General features: G+C 37.2%; 1 protein-coding gene across 13 annotated transcripts in view; it reads left to right on the top strand.

Annotated features, from left to right (window-relative positions):
- DST (dystonin) overlaps positions 1-15545 on the top strand; it is a 690079-nt gene that overhangs the window by 656594 nt on the left and 17940 nt on the right. For 11 of the 13 annotated variants that reach the window (XM_073626693.1, XM_073626691.1, XM_073626703.1 and 8 more), the window contains 10 exons: positions 2074-2217; positions 4548-4736; positions 4847-4976; positions 5313-5476; positions 6151-6313; positions 9752-9906; positions 10027-10101; positions 10782-10799; positions 12927-13044; positions 14571-14639. In XM_073626693.1, coding sequence (XP_073482794.1) covers positions 2074-2217; positions 4548-4736; positions 4847-4976; positions 5313-5476; positions 6151-6313; positions 9752-9906; positions 10027-10101; positions 10782-10799; positions 12927-13044; positions 14571-14639 — 1225 coding nt within the window. The remainder of the gene's footprint in view (positions 1-2073; positions 2218-4547; positions 4737-4846; positions 4977-5312; positions 5477-6150; positions 6314-9751; positions 9907-10026; positions 10102-10781; positions 10800-12926; positions 13045-14570; positions 14640-15545) is intronic. The other 2 variants (XM_073626702.1, XM_073626704.1) reach the window with 1 other exon arrangement.

Here is a 15545-nt window from a genome sequence, read left to right as displayed (position 1 = left end):
ACATGGTATTAAGAACTGGGGTATGTAAACTTTTGATCAGGGTCATTCGGGTAGTTTTTGTTGTGATTATGATTTAAAAAGAGTAAACACAGTTGATTGATAATAAATGATTGATAATAAATGGCTTCAGCCAAACACTAACCATGAGTGAAAGAAAAGTTTTTGTGTTATCATTCTGTCAGAAACCATGAATCAGACCGAGACAGAAGTACAGTTAATCGCACTTGTTTAATAATAATAATAAAAAGGTAAACAGAGTAAGCATAGTCAATACATAGCCAGAGTTCAATAACCAGATCGGGTAGTCAGCCAGTGCCAATGTCAGAGAGCCAGAGATCAACGTAGTAGTACAGCAAGCAGGATCAGGAGCCAGAAGGGACATCAGCCGAGCAAGTCTTCAACAGGAACGTAGGAGAAAGTCTCTGAGATGTGACCAAAGACGAAGGCAGAAATTAAGTGAGCTGGACGGCTTTTGGTAGCCAGGACTGATGAGCAGATCATCAACAGCTGAGTCACTGTGGAGAGAAAGGAGCTGGCAATTAGCCGACAGCTGAGCAGCCAGCTCAGAAAGGAAGGGCTGAGCCCAGCCCTGACACATTCATATTCTCTGAAAAAATGGCCAAGAAATCATAAATTCTGCCAGGGTATGTAAACTTATTGGCACAACTGCATATCTGCTGTCTTCAGTTTTCTATAGTCTTTAGAAAGTGCACATTGTGTTAGAAATTTTTCTTCCTGTTTCAGCAGTGGGAGGCCAGTCTGGGAATACACTATGTGATAGCTAATTGGAGAAAGGCACAACCCTCCTCCACATAGGCAGAGCAAATTTTCAGCTGCTTTTATCTCCTGTTTCAGAGAACTTGTCAGAAGTTATCATGCTGATAACAGAGGAATGAAGCAGCATAAAGACACAGGACAGGGCTTTGGAGAGGGATAAGTAAACACTACAGATATATGTGCTCAGGTCAGATTTCATGAATGGAGTATAAATCCACTATTAGGGATTATGAAAATGTATAATGTCTTTGGTAAAGCCTCCTTGTCTTTTGTCACATGCTGTTTCACCATCAACTCTTCATTATGTATGGGTCCAGGGTCCAGTCACTGTCACTTCTTGATCAGTCATTAATAAAAAGACTCATAGGATTAGTGACCATAGCCATTAACTTTCAGTGCCTGGCATTAGTACCTGTCTGATATCTGAGTTGCAAAAGCGTTTTGAGTGAAAAAGCTTAAAAGATCATATCAAACCAAAAAGGAGTGTTTGCTTTTTGGTGCCATGTTAAAAAGAACATAGGTTTCAATTGTCCAATATGATGTTACAACCCCTGTTCTCCCTCAGCCACCCCCACCCCCCGGAAGTGAGCCCCCTTTTCTGAGAGCTCCAAAGTCTGGACTGGCTGAGGAAATGTCGGCACAACAGTCGGGTGTAGCAATGTAATAGCTCTTATTCAGTAAAATAGTACGAGTTAAGGGTAATGTCTTTTCAGTTTCAGATCATTAAATGATTCTAACTGATTTATTGGAGCTTTATTGAAACACCCACTTATTTTTACTATGTTTTAGGGTTTGGGTTGAAAATTATGTAAAAAACTCTTTACTTTTGGACTTTAGAAAGTTGTTACAACATTCTTGGATTGTGTAATGGTCATTTATCAACACTTTTCTGTAAAGTTCCAAATAACTAGTTCATAAGGAATTTTAGAGATAACAGAATCATGGGGGATGTTTGGCCACAGCTGGAAAAGTGTAAGTTTAATATTACTGGACATTATCTCATTTTGTATGAGTACCTAATCTTGTTTTATTCTTGCATTGTTAATGCTGTTGGTAACCATGTGAAAAATAGTTGATTATCCAGTAAATCAGTAAATATAGGGCTACTATTTACAAAGTTTAATTCAGTAAATTGCAAAACTGTTGTGTAATCTAGTGGCCTACCTTGACTCTGGTAGCCATTGTAATAACTGATAATCCTAAAGAACTCATACTTTCTTCATTAGCTGTATTCATTAGATCATACTTTATGGTGATCCATCAATGATTGCATGTATATAATATGTCTCATTTTAGGAATTCATGAAAAATATTGAGGAACAAAGAACTGAGCTGAATAATGGAACGAGTATGGGAGAATCAATCCTTTCGGTTTGTCATCCGGACTCCATTACTACTATTAAGCACTGGATAACCATTATTAGAGCTAGGTTTGAGGAGGTATGTGAGCTTTTCTACATAGTTATTTATAAGGAATTTGCTTTGTGTCAGTATTTACTTGTTTTACCGCTTAAGGCTTTTGAACGTAAGAGAGATGCCCTAAAAAACCTCCACAAAGTTTTCAGGGTGCATCTTTTACATCCAGCTCCACTCCCCCCACTCCCAATCCTTCTTTACCACTGCTTTCCCTGCTGCTATTGTCAGCAGTTACCAGCTGTCATTTTTATTTGCTTTTTTTTCTATTCATACAACAGGAGTGGCTATCAAAATGCAGCCGTTCTAGTGTAAAATGACACATGTAGATTGTTTACAAGTGCCATGGACTAAATACAACATGTAGCCTTTTATCTGAAAAACAAAACCAAAGAAATTCCCAGCTCAACTTGCAGATAAGCCTGCTAGCAAACCGAATTGTCCTGTCTAACATTATGTGTTAAAATGGGTTTAGTTTGCACACATTTGCAAATTCATGCGTAAGCTACCAGAGCCCCAGTATCTGTAGTTCTAACTCTAAATTTTGAGAGCCTCCACAGTGGAAGCACTTGCATTATAATGGATAGGCAGAGGGCAGGTGAGTCTGGAGGGAGCCCATCCCTCCTTAGAGGCACAGGGGCGCACCGTACACCCAGCATCTAGCACTATGGCAGCAAAAGTGTCCACTGCAATCCCTCACCAATATTTCAACAGTACAAACAAATGGCCACTACCCTCACCTATAACTGACCTTTCTAGCAAGGAGCACATGGAAGGGCAACACATTCAATACAAAACCAAAGGAATTCCCAGCCCAACTTAATGACCAGCCTGCAACCAACCAAATTGTCCAGTCTAACAGTATGCGTTAAAAACAGTCCTTTATTTTTATTTGTAAATGTATTTTTATGTAATCTTTTAATAACCCCATAGTTTGGCCTAATAACTCTTTCCTCCCCTTCTACCCTTCGCTATATTTGTATAAAAACAAGAAAATACACAAACATGGGACTTTTCCCAGGTACCAATACAATGCAAACATTGTATTATAAAATTCATATATTTATTTTATGTAATTTAAAAGTTTTCCTAAAATCTAGAACTCTGGCATGTACAGCCATATCCCATAACAATAACAGTAATGCTCCCTCTACTCCACAGTTGCTCCACCCTGCCATATATAACATAACATGTAAGCTTCCAGATACTTGAAAATCCAGAGATCTTCAAACTAGGCAGTGATGGAAGTGTTTTGATGTGTATTGCCAGCTACTTCCTCAAGAAATTTAGAGGGTATATAAACAGTAGTTTTTAAATTGAGGTCTGGATAAAGCCAGCCGCAATAAAAACGAATAATGTCTGCCAAGAATGTGTGCATCTATCCGACCAGAGCCAACCACCAAATTTGCATGCAGGCCTCCTTAGGTAATGCCCACATGTGATACTGAGTTCCCATGGTTGAAAGAACTGAAATCCAATAAATGAAGGATGATGTAAGGGCTAGATAATGCTGCATGGTTTCCAGCCAGGAAATGAGGCAGGCTCTATCTGACCCGAAAGGTTCAAAGGGTGCAGTGAAATCAGAGAGCGATTTCAGTACAGGCGAGGGGCCTGTACAACTGTGCAAGACATAATATTGCCAAATGAAAGGCTAGTATGCCCCCTCCCCCCCAAAAAAACACTGCATGTATTACTTTGTTATCCTAGGTAATTACAAAGTTATAACTGAATAAACAGACCCATAGTGGAATTGTGAAAATCACTATGGTCCATAAGAATATAAAGGTACAAGATATCTTTATACAGTGGCTAAAACATCCATTATATTCACTCCAGAGCTACTCCGCCCCAGTCTTTGTTTTTATTACAGTGAGGAAGAGTTAGAACCTCTATAACGTTTTATTGTTGTCTCTTTTCTATTACCTGCATTTCAGGGTGTGGGACAACATAAGCCATTAGGGTTTGATTTTCTTCTGTAGCCATCTCAATTTTCAAGAGCAGTAGATTCTTATGTTTAGTAAAATATTTTCAGGTCCCTTGTAGAAGCAGCTCCACAACATGTTCCAGCCTCAACAGGCTGCCTGCAAATGCCCTACCATACATATGTGTGTACCACTTTACCACCTTGATGTTCAAACAGCTAAAAAGTGCATGTCTTGTTTAAGCAATAAACTCATGACCTCCTGCAGTTTAAGCAAAAATGTTTTCAATCATTTTCGGGACACTTTATATACACAGGTCCTTCTAGAACTATCTTAATAGGTGTATTCACGCTTACTGACATTAGAATGTAAAGGTGGAGCAAAATCAGTACAGTTCATATGTTTGAACTTTTATGTGGTTTTCACATGTTTAAGGTCTTAACTTGGGCAAAGCAGCATCAACAGAGGCTGGCTGCAGCATTGGACGATTTGATAACCAAAAAGGAGTTGCTGGAATCCCTTCTGACATGGTTACAGTGGGCAGAGGCTACACTCAATGAAAAAGATAAGGAAGACATCCCAGAGGAGATAGATGAAGTTAAAGCTCTGATTGCAGAACATCAGGTAATATATATTTTATTGCCAAAGTCTTGCAAGAGAACTAATGACTTTCTTTTGTATTCTAGCATGTTGATTCTGTGCCACATTTTTACATAAGCTATGTAATGTTTCAGGCATTTATGGAAGAAATGACTAGAAAACAGCCAGATGTAGATAAAGTCACAAAGACTTACAAGAGGAAAGCTGCTGAATCCATGTCAGGGCAATCTCAAATCCCGGTCTTAAACAAGGGGAAAGCATGTCGTAAGTATTGAAGGACAGAAATTATATTGTCGAGGTCACAAAAATGCATGGTAATAATGCTAATAATTATATAGCCACAAATAAAGAAAATGTTAACTTATATATTATCCATTTTTTTTGGCTAGAAAAAAAAACTCACTCTAAATAAGTTTATATCAGTATTCCCTGGATTATTCTTACTGCCTAAATAACAGCAATGAAACCTTCTTAGGACCTTAAACAATATAGGAACACATTTTATCGCTTTAAATATAAGTTATGAAAACATTTTCTGTTATTTTAAAGCTACTTTTTTCTAGTAAAGGCTGAATTCTGGCATGTTGTCTGTGTTAACAGGAAAGAGGTCACCGACACCTAACCTTTATCCATCCGGCACACAAGCTACACTAGAAACAAAGAACCCAAGGGTCAATTTATTAGTTAGCAAATGGCAACATGTGTGGCTTTTGGCATTAGAGAGAAGAAGAAATCTGAATGATGCTTTGGATAGGCTGGAAGAGGTACTGTACTTGTCCTGAAAATTTTTATTTCATTAAAAGCCATTAATATTTACGTTTTGTGTAGTTGCTGGCAAGTTAAGCCATGTGCTGTATTTTTATATAGCTCAGGAACTATAGTATTATTATGTGTTTGCCTACATTTCCTGGTTGTGTCAAACTACTGTGCCCATTATTGAACAAAAAGATAGCGCCACACTCTCAATGGGTTGTTAAACAAATAATTGAAGAGTTTAGTCTATAGAGAGTGAGACCTTGCTTTTACCAAACGGGAGGCGATGAATACAGAAACTGTGCTGGGGAAATCTTGTCACTTGAGACTGCAAATGCAATAATACGTCAAAGGATGAGTCTATCTGCTGGTACCCATCCAAAGTGTAAATATATATGTTTAGGGTGGAGTTTGCCAAGTATTTTCCTATTTACTAGCTTGTTATATATAAAGTAAATAATCATGTCATATATATGTATAATGTTTAGTGCTTTAATTTGCACAGTGGTGATATTACCAAGGGCTCAGAAATCAATTTTCATATTTGCTTGCACTGGTAAAGATATAAGCCTAAAGTAAAATGTTTCTCTCCAATGGTGTATCTTATATGAGTATGGGATATCTTATATGAGTCACAGCTAAGTCTTGGAGGAAAACCTTAGCTCTGTACTTTTTTTCATTAAAGCTCAAAGAGTTTGCCAACTTTGATTTCGACGTATGGCGAAAGAAATATATGAGGTGGATGAATCATAAGAAATCACGGGTAATGGACTTCTTCCGGAGGATAGACAAAGATCAAGATGGAAAGATAACACGGCAGGAATTTATAGAAGGAATTCTTTCTTCAAGTAAGATATTTTGGTATAGTTTTATTATACTGTTTACTTTTTAGAAGTGAAAGTAATTAGGTAACTCATTTGTGTAGTTGCCGTTAAGAAATGGCAAGAATGAATATTCTTTCCCACCAGCATTCTTGAAACCGGTTGCTAGCTAAAGTCCTGTATCATGGATAGCACTCTACAGATATTGTTGTTACAGGACCTTTGGCAGCACCTGTCTAGTCTTATTGTCAGATTGTATTGTTATGCGTCTGGCTTTCTCTACTGGGGGGTGCTTTAACACCAAATTGGATATAATCTAAAAAAAATATGTGGCTTTCACTGAGAATCTTAGTAACATTTTGTTTTGTAATAAGTCATTTCAGACGTGAGCTGCATCATTGATATTATAATATTCTGTCACATAAAGAAATTTTTTGCCTTGGCCTCCCAGGTTGTTTCAGTCTATTTTCTAACCACTGTATATTGCACTGTGAGGTGTCTTTTGATTGTATGTCAAACAATATATTATTCATTGAAGAGAAGGTTTTGTCAGCTATAAGCCTATATTAATACATGTGTCTTTATAGCTAAGTTCACCTTTACATAAAAAAATGATTGCACATCTTTTTGCAAGTAAAAAATGTGCATTTTATTAAAAAACAAAAAAACAAAAACAAAAGCGTAGAAAGCAAGGCACCCAGGATAATTAGATCTGGTAAAATACCAGGCTCCTGCACATACTGCCTACACCTCTGTTGCAAACACCTCTGCACAGGCTGTATTTGCAGTAGGCAGTGTGAATGAACTATGGACATGCTGATTGTTGTGCCTGCGGTTCATTCAAACTACTAATACATCTGCCACAGTGACTGACGGTACTTGTAGTTTATTAATTCACAGGAAATTGTGAATGAATGACGTGGCTGTGTGAGGGGAGCTCCGCACAGCCATACTACATTTAAAAATGACAGAGAATGTGGGGAGAGGAACCACCGACCACAGTCGCAGGAAGTGGGAGATCAGGGAGAGAAGGTGCAGGAGCTGGAACATGTTACCTGTTCCACCCTAGAAACAGGTTGAACATGTAACATATTCCAAATGTAAACTTATCCTTTAAGTCTGCTTTTTAAAACATCCAAAGGGTGTGTTTCCCAGACAGTGAATGGCAGTGAGTTCCATATTGTTGGTGAAGCATGATAAACTGCACAAGATCCAATAGATTTTAAGGTGACTCTGGATACATATAACTTTCTTTTCTCTCAGGAGGGGAGGGCACATGTAAAAGTATAATTACCTGGATGTTTAGTCAGTTAGGCAGGGTCCAACTTATTTAGGGCTGTAAAAGCAAGTAGGCTCATTTTAAAGGCAATCCTCCATTTAATTTAAAGCCAGTGTGTGGAGCGAAGAATTGGTATAGTGATATAGTTCTTTTTCAGGGAGTCCAATGACAATAAAATTACATTTGCTATAACAGCTGTCCTATTCCTTATTGATTTAGCATTACAGAAGGTGGTAGTGATGGAGTAGGTACCTGAACTCATTTGCTTTTATTTATTTTTTTATTTGATTCTTTGGAGACAAAAGAGATTTTGTGTGTTATTGCTCTGTGTCCTCTGCCTTGATCTGGGCAGGGTTGGTAATTGATTATTTCGTTGCAGAGGGCAGGTTGTAGATGAGGTGACTGACTTATACAGTGTGCATAGATTTCTGTATGCCTTTCTCTTGCACCTCCAATGAATCTTTTTTTTAAATCTGATTGAAGAGACAATGAAAAAACAGTAGAGTATGAATACATTCTGCTGTATGTCAACAGTGAGGAAATTAGTTTTACTGGGAAGAACAGTAAAGTTATTATGCAGGATTAATATAGTGCCAACAGTTTTGTAGAGCGAGGCAGAACAGTTACAATACAACTCAATACAAGAGGATTTGGAGGGCCCTGCTTGTGGAGCTTACATTTTAAAAGGCAGGGGGTGGTAGAAAAGGAAATAGTTTGTTCTACTTCGATTTGTTTTGGAATAGCCAGATCAAAAAATTTGGGAGTGTGGGGTAGCAAACAGAAAAGAAGTGTGAAAATTCTTTAAACTCAATATGTGAACATGCATAGAAGTTAAGTTTCCAAGATCCTGTATGATAAGGCCTCATGGCCTAGTTTGCCAGAGTACAACCTAGGAAAAAGGTATTCCAAATCCAGGGTAGTTTTTAAGATAAGGGAATATAATTGTATGTATAGTAGTATAGCGGAAGACTAATTAGAGGCTAGTGGTATATGGGTGCTACTGGTTCTTTGATTATTGTCCAAATACCTTTTAATTTCTTGCTTGATGACATCTGTATTCCTCAGGGGATAAAGTGTTATCATCTTAAAGTTCTGGCCTTGGAAGCCTTGGAAGCTGAGACATGTGTGCTGCATGGGTTGGCTGCCTATCAGGTCTGTGCATACCTCCGGCAAACCTAAGAGGCAGACCAACCCAACTGAAGGCGCTCACACAGCAGTCTGACAATGCTGTTGCTAAATGTAAAGAAGCAACTGAGATGTGATTATTTGTGAAACAATTTCCTTAAAGTGGACCTTCAGACTTTTTTTCGACTTTCCATCTAGTAAATCTTCTGCCCTTGTTGTTTTAACTTTGGATAGTAAAACTTTTTTTTTTTGCCATACACAGCTCCCTTTCTCACTCTCGTGAGAATTTGCCAAGAAGGGAGGGGGATGAGTCATAAGAGGGCCAATGAAAGCTGCAGAGCTGGAGGTGTGCCTCTGTGTGTCTGTGTAAATCCAGGAAGTGAACAGGCAGCAGCTTCAGCTGCCCACAGTTAAAATGGTTTCAGCCAGACTTAGTGGAGGGAGATTTCTGCAGCATATTTGACAAGTACAGAATCACAGTATATATAAAATAATTAAAGTGGTTGAAGAGAAGCTTCAGAATGACAACAATTTTTTTATTACAAATTATGTGAGCAGACTGCAGTTCCTCTTTAAGAAAACTGTATATGGTGAGACAAATACAGGCAAATAGATTTAGGGTTTACATACCCTTTAATTCAAGCCCTTTGGTGTACATACATTATTGTTTACAAAATGGTATTAGTTGTACATAGGATGTTCCCTTATTTCACCTCCGTTCTTTTATCTGCATTGACAGATGTAGTTTGCTTAAAATATATAATTGGCAATGAGTGGTGGGATATACAATATATTAGCACAACATTTTAAAGAAATCCTTGTTTATTGTAGAAATGTAATCAAACTAATAATTCCTAATATGTTGAAGAGTTAGAACTTGTGTCATGATTTTAATGCTGCATGTGTCCCAACTGGGAAGATATTTCCTCATTTCCTTTCTGTAGCCAGAATAGAAGTAAGTACTGATACTGGACAAAGTTGTAACTATTTCATATTCTATAGAAAAAAAAAATACCTATTTTTTATAGGCAGTAAATTTCCTGTTCCATTTTGTCTGGCAGAATTTCCTACCAGCCGTCTAGAGATGAGCGCTGTGGCTGACATCTTTGATCGTGATGGCGATGGTTACATTGACTATTATGAGTTTGTAGCAGCCCTTCACCCAAACAAAGATGCCTATAAACCTGTAACTGATGCTGACAAAATTGAAGACGAGGTATATTTCCTGCTCTTTCTTTTTCTGCTCTTTTAAGTTCATATTTTATGGTCATTCCTTTAGGTTCATAATTTACTGAAATCATTTAAACAGTGAAAGTATTGTGGTTTACTGTTACAGGTAACTCGACAAGTGGCTAAATGTAAGTGTGCCAAGCGATTTCAAGTTGAACAGATTGGAGAAAACAAATACAGGGTAGGTAAATGTAGGATTTGGTATTATTTTTACTTGTTAGCATTCTTTGAAGAGCTTTTACACTGATCTCATTAATCTTTTCTATGAAAGTTTTGAATGCAAAAGAATGCTTTAACAAAATATTGTCATTTTTCTTTGAGTATAGTTTCCAATTTTTTTTTTTTTTACATAGACATTGCCAACGAGGGCTACTGGTCTTCAGTCAATAACTGCTGAATATTTTATCCATGCCCATAGACACAGCTTAGGCACTTTTCACAGTAAACACCTGAACAGTTGTAGGAGCACTTCAAACATCCTGTCATGTGCAGGAGATGTTCCAGTTTTTAAGCTTCCTTAAATATGACTAAATGCTTAAATGAATACACTTTAAATAATATTCACCAATTTCAATAATAATGTTATACATTAGTATTCAAAAGATGAAAATATTCTGATTAGTTCCTAATAAACAGAGTAGCCATTTTCTGGTGTGTAGTATTAAATGTTCCAAGTAGTGCTAAAGTCATACCAACATGGTGAATTAGGATTATCACTATAAACTTTCCTGCGGTTGTCAAATAAGGAAGTTTTTTTTTTATAGATGATGAGACCATCTAGTAGTATATTTAAGTTTTTCATAATAAAATAATACGTATACACTAATTGTATTTTCTTTCCATTTTTCCTTTTGCTATCAGTTTTTCCTGGGAAATCAGGTACAAACCAGTAAAGCATAATGTTCTTCTGTGTGTTACTGATCATCAAAGCTTGCAATGTATGATCACCGCCACCTTACCGTAACCTACACATCCATGTTATAATGCTTTTTGAAATCCATTCCTGTGCTGGTGAAGGGGCTTAGCTACCAATTAATATAACTTAATTTAAATACATCTCTGGACAAATGTTCCTATGGCTTCTTTGTATTATTTAGAAATAATGTAACTATACCATAGCAATATCTGCAACCTCTGGGAATTGCATGGAGCAACTTTCTGTGGTAAAATTGTGTTAATGTTAAGTTAATGTTAACATTTAATTAATAATAGTATAATTTTGAAGACTCCATCCTCATGTACGAAAATGTACTAGGTGCCAATTAAAGCTTCCCAGATAGCAAGCAATTGACCTGCAAGTATGAAAATGACTTGCTAAGCTATTGCTAGACTTGCCAGGCTTCACAAGTTTGTTGCACGATTGCAGCAAGCTCATTGCAGGATTCCAGATCAACTTTCTTTGTAAACATTCTGCAAGTCTGCTGCAAGTTCTGGTTCAGTTATGTTGTGCAATAGTCATCCCACCACAGGTGTCACTGTGGCTGAATTTTTATGCTGTAGACTCGCAGAGCTCTTACTGTAGACTCGCCACTGCAACTTTGCGCTTGCTAGAGAATTGTCGAGCACATTTGCTACAAATTGGAAAAGTGTCAACCAGAACTTGTGCTTCAAGTGCTCTGCAAAACTTCCCAGTGAAAATGTGCAGCAAGTTAACAGACTTACAATTCAACACTGCCACTAATTTGTGGCAAGTTATCCTTGCTATCTGGGTTCAGAAATCACTAACTAATAAACATTTACCTGATTAGAGTAATTCAGAAAACGAAAGATTGTCTTAATGGCTAGGGTGTATTTTAATTTTTGCTGACCCTCAGGTTATGACTTAGAGTGATTGTAAATGATCACCTTGTAAAACAACCCATTCAGTTTAAAATAGAAATGAAAGGCAAAACATTTTTGTATAGATATTAAAAAAATATATAAATACCCTTTTTTCCCTTTTTATAAGTAATCACATTCCCTCTGTTCTCAGCTGCATAAGAGCTGGGGGGAGGAGAAGCAGCAGTACACAGAGCTTCCCAGTGAATGGTTGTGCTGCAGGGGCATGTCAGGACAAGTCTAAACATTGGAGGAGAGCATAGCTAGGGAACTGACCATGGTGTGCTCTCCTGCTTAGTGTTGTCAGTTTTTAATAGGAAGGGGACTTACAGGAACTCCAGGGATTTCACACAAAGGAAGCAATACAAAGAGAACAGGATACTTTCTCATTCAAGTACATGGTACAGCAGGCACATATCAGGAATATGAAGTGCTGGGGTAACAATTGCTTTAACCAAAAACCTTGAACTGAAGTTAAAAGAGAAGTATGAGAACTGAAAAAAAATAAAGATTCATACTCACCTAGGTGGATGTGGCATCTGTCCAAAAATGTCCATATTATTGGAAATTATCAGGAAAAAGAACACTGATCACATCAATGGTCTGTCTTCTCATGAGATTGTGTGAAGACAGGGGTTGCATGTGACAGGCTAAAATGGCTGTAGATCATTGTAAATTATATTTATTTGTAATTTTTAAATTACTAACAAGTTTTTTTAACATCTCTTAGAAACATTCAAAACCATGTTCCTTTTTTTCAAAGTTGTATCCCAACTAAAAATGATGGTTGCTATGAGTTTGAGTTTTTTGGTTTCAGCTTGCTGTTACATTTAATCTGATTACAAATTCTTAACAGGTAAATCTTCTGCAAAGGTGTACACTCTTACAAAATGAAATCCAGTGTGTGTACACCAGTGTATGTTGGTTACAAAATGTTTACACGCTTAAACCCCCCCCCCCCCCTTCCATGCTGTAATTGCCCATTGCTTTAATCACTATGCTTCAGTTGGTGCTGCATGGGTGTTTCAGAACTGTTTACACAAATTTACCTACATTTCACTAATCTTACTGAAGATAATACCACTTCTACTTTATAGCATCACATGCCAATCACATAATAGGCATGTTCAAGTAATTTCCATTCCTTTCTACTTCAGATATTTATTTTTCACATTTGTTTCTTCCAAGTTTGGTGACTCCCAGCAATTACGCCTTGTCCGTATTTTGAGGAGCACGGTGATGGTTCGGGTTGGTGGAGGTTGGATGGCACTCGATGAATTCCTGGTGAAAAATGATCCATGTAGAGGTAAGCTCAGTGTTGTCTGGAAGTTAAATATTGTTAATAGCCACAGCCATAAATTGATGTTTGCTTTTCTCAGTGTAATTTGCTGCTGTTTATTTTTTAAAACTACACAGATTTATTTAATGCTAAAAAGAAGAAAACAATCTTTTCATTTTAAATAAGCCATTTAATTAAATTCTAGTTCACTGCTCCCTGAGTAGTGTATAAATAATTACAATAAAAGCTAGTTCATAGAGATTTCTAGTAGAGCTATTGGTCTGGGATAAAATGTTTAATTAATCACCACCCACTGTCCTGTTTTGGGGAACTAATTTTCTGTGTAATAGCTCAACCTGACCTTATCAGAGTGGGACCAACAATATATTTTGGCTTGTGTGCTTTGACCTGGACTTTGTAGCCTAAAGTGAACTTTCTTTCTCTATGCAGGGAGTAATTAAAGGTTAGATCCCTCCCCTCCCCTCCCCTCTATCATGTTCTCACCATTTCTTTGGTCCCTTGGTGCTCTGTTCAATCATCGGGCATACTTCCGAGTATAGGTGAGCATTAAGCTCTGTCCCCTCTCCTATGTAACAGTATTAGGTGTCCCTTCATTGGCTCAATGCTGTCACATGGTGCTAGGAAAGTAGTTCATAACCCTGTAAGAACTTCAGTAAGTTTATTTGGTACTTGTCTCTGGTCCTATTAGAGATCATTGAGAGCAGTACAACAGAGAAGAAATATGAGTGCTTGCTGCTGGGGAAGGGGGAAGCTAGGTGAACCTTTAACTTTTGCTCTGCATGTCAAAGGAAATGTTCACCTCAAGTTCACTGGAATGTGAGCATGAAGCTAAGTGTAAAGCACATGGGTGCACAAACCTGATCCGGAGGTAAGATCAGAGATCTTGGCATCTAAAAATTTCTCCTTTATAGATTACTTTTGCAAATATACCGGTTATTGTAAAACCAGATTAAAAATCTTATGACTGTTTTCTTTTTAAAAAATATGGCCTACACCTGAAAGGATGCTTTACTATGGCACACCCTTGTTTTTTTCAGTCATAGTAGCACTTTTTGCAGCAGTGGAGTTGCAACTATGATTATATAGTAGCAACCATAATTATCCAGATGGTTTAAAAAAAAAAAATGGGTATCCACTGTCAGCAAGAGAGGAGGAAGTTTAGTTGATATATTTTTATAATCTTTTCTAAGAAAAAAAAAAAAGATATGTAGGTCATCTAGAATAAAAATGTTTAGAATAAAGCAACATGACTAATATAAAGAATAAATAAATACATAAATACAATTACCAAAAAAAAAAAATCTCAGTTGCATTATGTCTTTGGTGTCCAGCAGGATATTATATTTGAAGTGATACTCTTCTTTAAAATTTACTATGCTTTTCTTCTGGGTATATTTGGAAGTTTTGTTTTCTTTGATTATGTTTTGTTTTTTTTTTTTTGTTTTTTTTACTTGTAGCTACCCTTTATATCTTTTCCTTACTAAATATCCTTCTTTGTTTTCCTTGACTGGTATTCTGTCATTTCTCCCTAGTTCATCATCATGGAAGTAAAATGTTACGTTCGGAATCAAACTCTTCAATTACTACTCAGCCTCTTATAGGTTGGCAAATATCTCCCTCTTTAATTTCTCTACATCTTCACTCACTCCTTTCACTTGTCATCTTTTAATTTATCATTTTCTTTGGTGTGTAGTGCATGCTTATTGTTCTTTATTTTATATCCTTGGGCACGGACTCCTAAAGTTTAGATTTTGCTGTGGTTAGCATGCACGTTGAGGTAAACTATTAAAACCATCATGTGTGCTCATATAGTAAACTAAACTGTCATATTTTGCATGCTGTGTTTTTTTTTTTTTTCAGCGAGAATAATCCATCTTTGTTAATGGACATCTATTTTGGACTAAGTGTAGTATATATAGTGTGTTGAGTCAAATCCTGACTTTGTGTCTGGAAACATTTAGCATCATGGGGAGATCTCCATGGAAAACACATTTTTTATTTATTTATCAAAACATACTTTCTAATAGGGTTAAAACCATGCAGGTGCAGTGTTTGTGCCTGTGGTCAGTTGTGAGAAACTCACTCTCAGTTGCTGATCAGTGGTTCTTTTTCCTGTCTGGCCACTCACTCTATTCTCTGATTACATTGTTGTGCCAGGCATATCTGTTTAGTTTGACATGTTTTTGCAGAGGAAAGTTATAATGAATGAGACCTTACCCTGCTTTGTTAGTAGGGAACAGGGGCATTGCTAGGTTTGCAAAAGATCTGGGGCTAGAGCCCATAGCAGCGATCACCAACCTTTTTTCAGGCCTGGGGGGGGAGTAATTTTTCACTAGCAATGGCTGGTGTTGGTGCTTCAATCATCACGGCACCATGGTTTATATGGTGTCAGGGTGATTGAAGCACATTATTTCTATTATTACATTGTAATATATAATGAAGTGGTTCAACTCACCATAATGCAGATTCAGTGGGAGCCCTGGGCGTGTTACTTGCCATATCTCCTG

Source organism: Aquarana catesbeiana, linkage group LG04 (assembly GCF_042186555.1).
Source record: "Aquarana catesbeiana isolate 2022-GZ linkage group LG04, ASM4218655v1, whole genome shotgun sequence".
NCBI classification, from domain to species: Eukaryota; Metazoa; Chordata; class Amphibia; order Anura; family Ranidae; genus Aquarana; species Aquarana catesbeiana.
The sequence above is the reverse complement of the archived record's forward strand: the minus strand, read 5'-3'. Positions and strand labels throughout refer to the sequence as shown.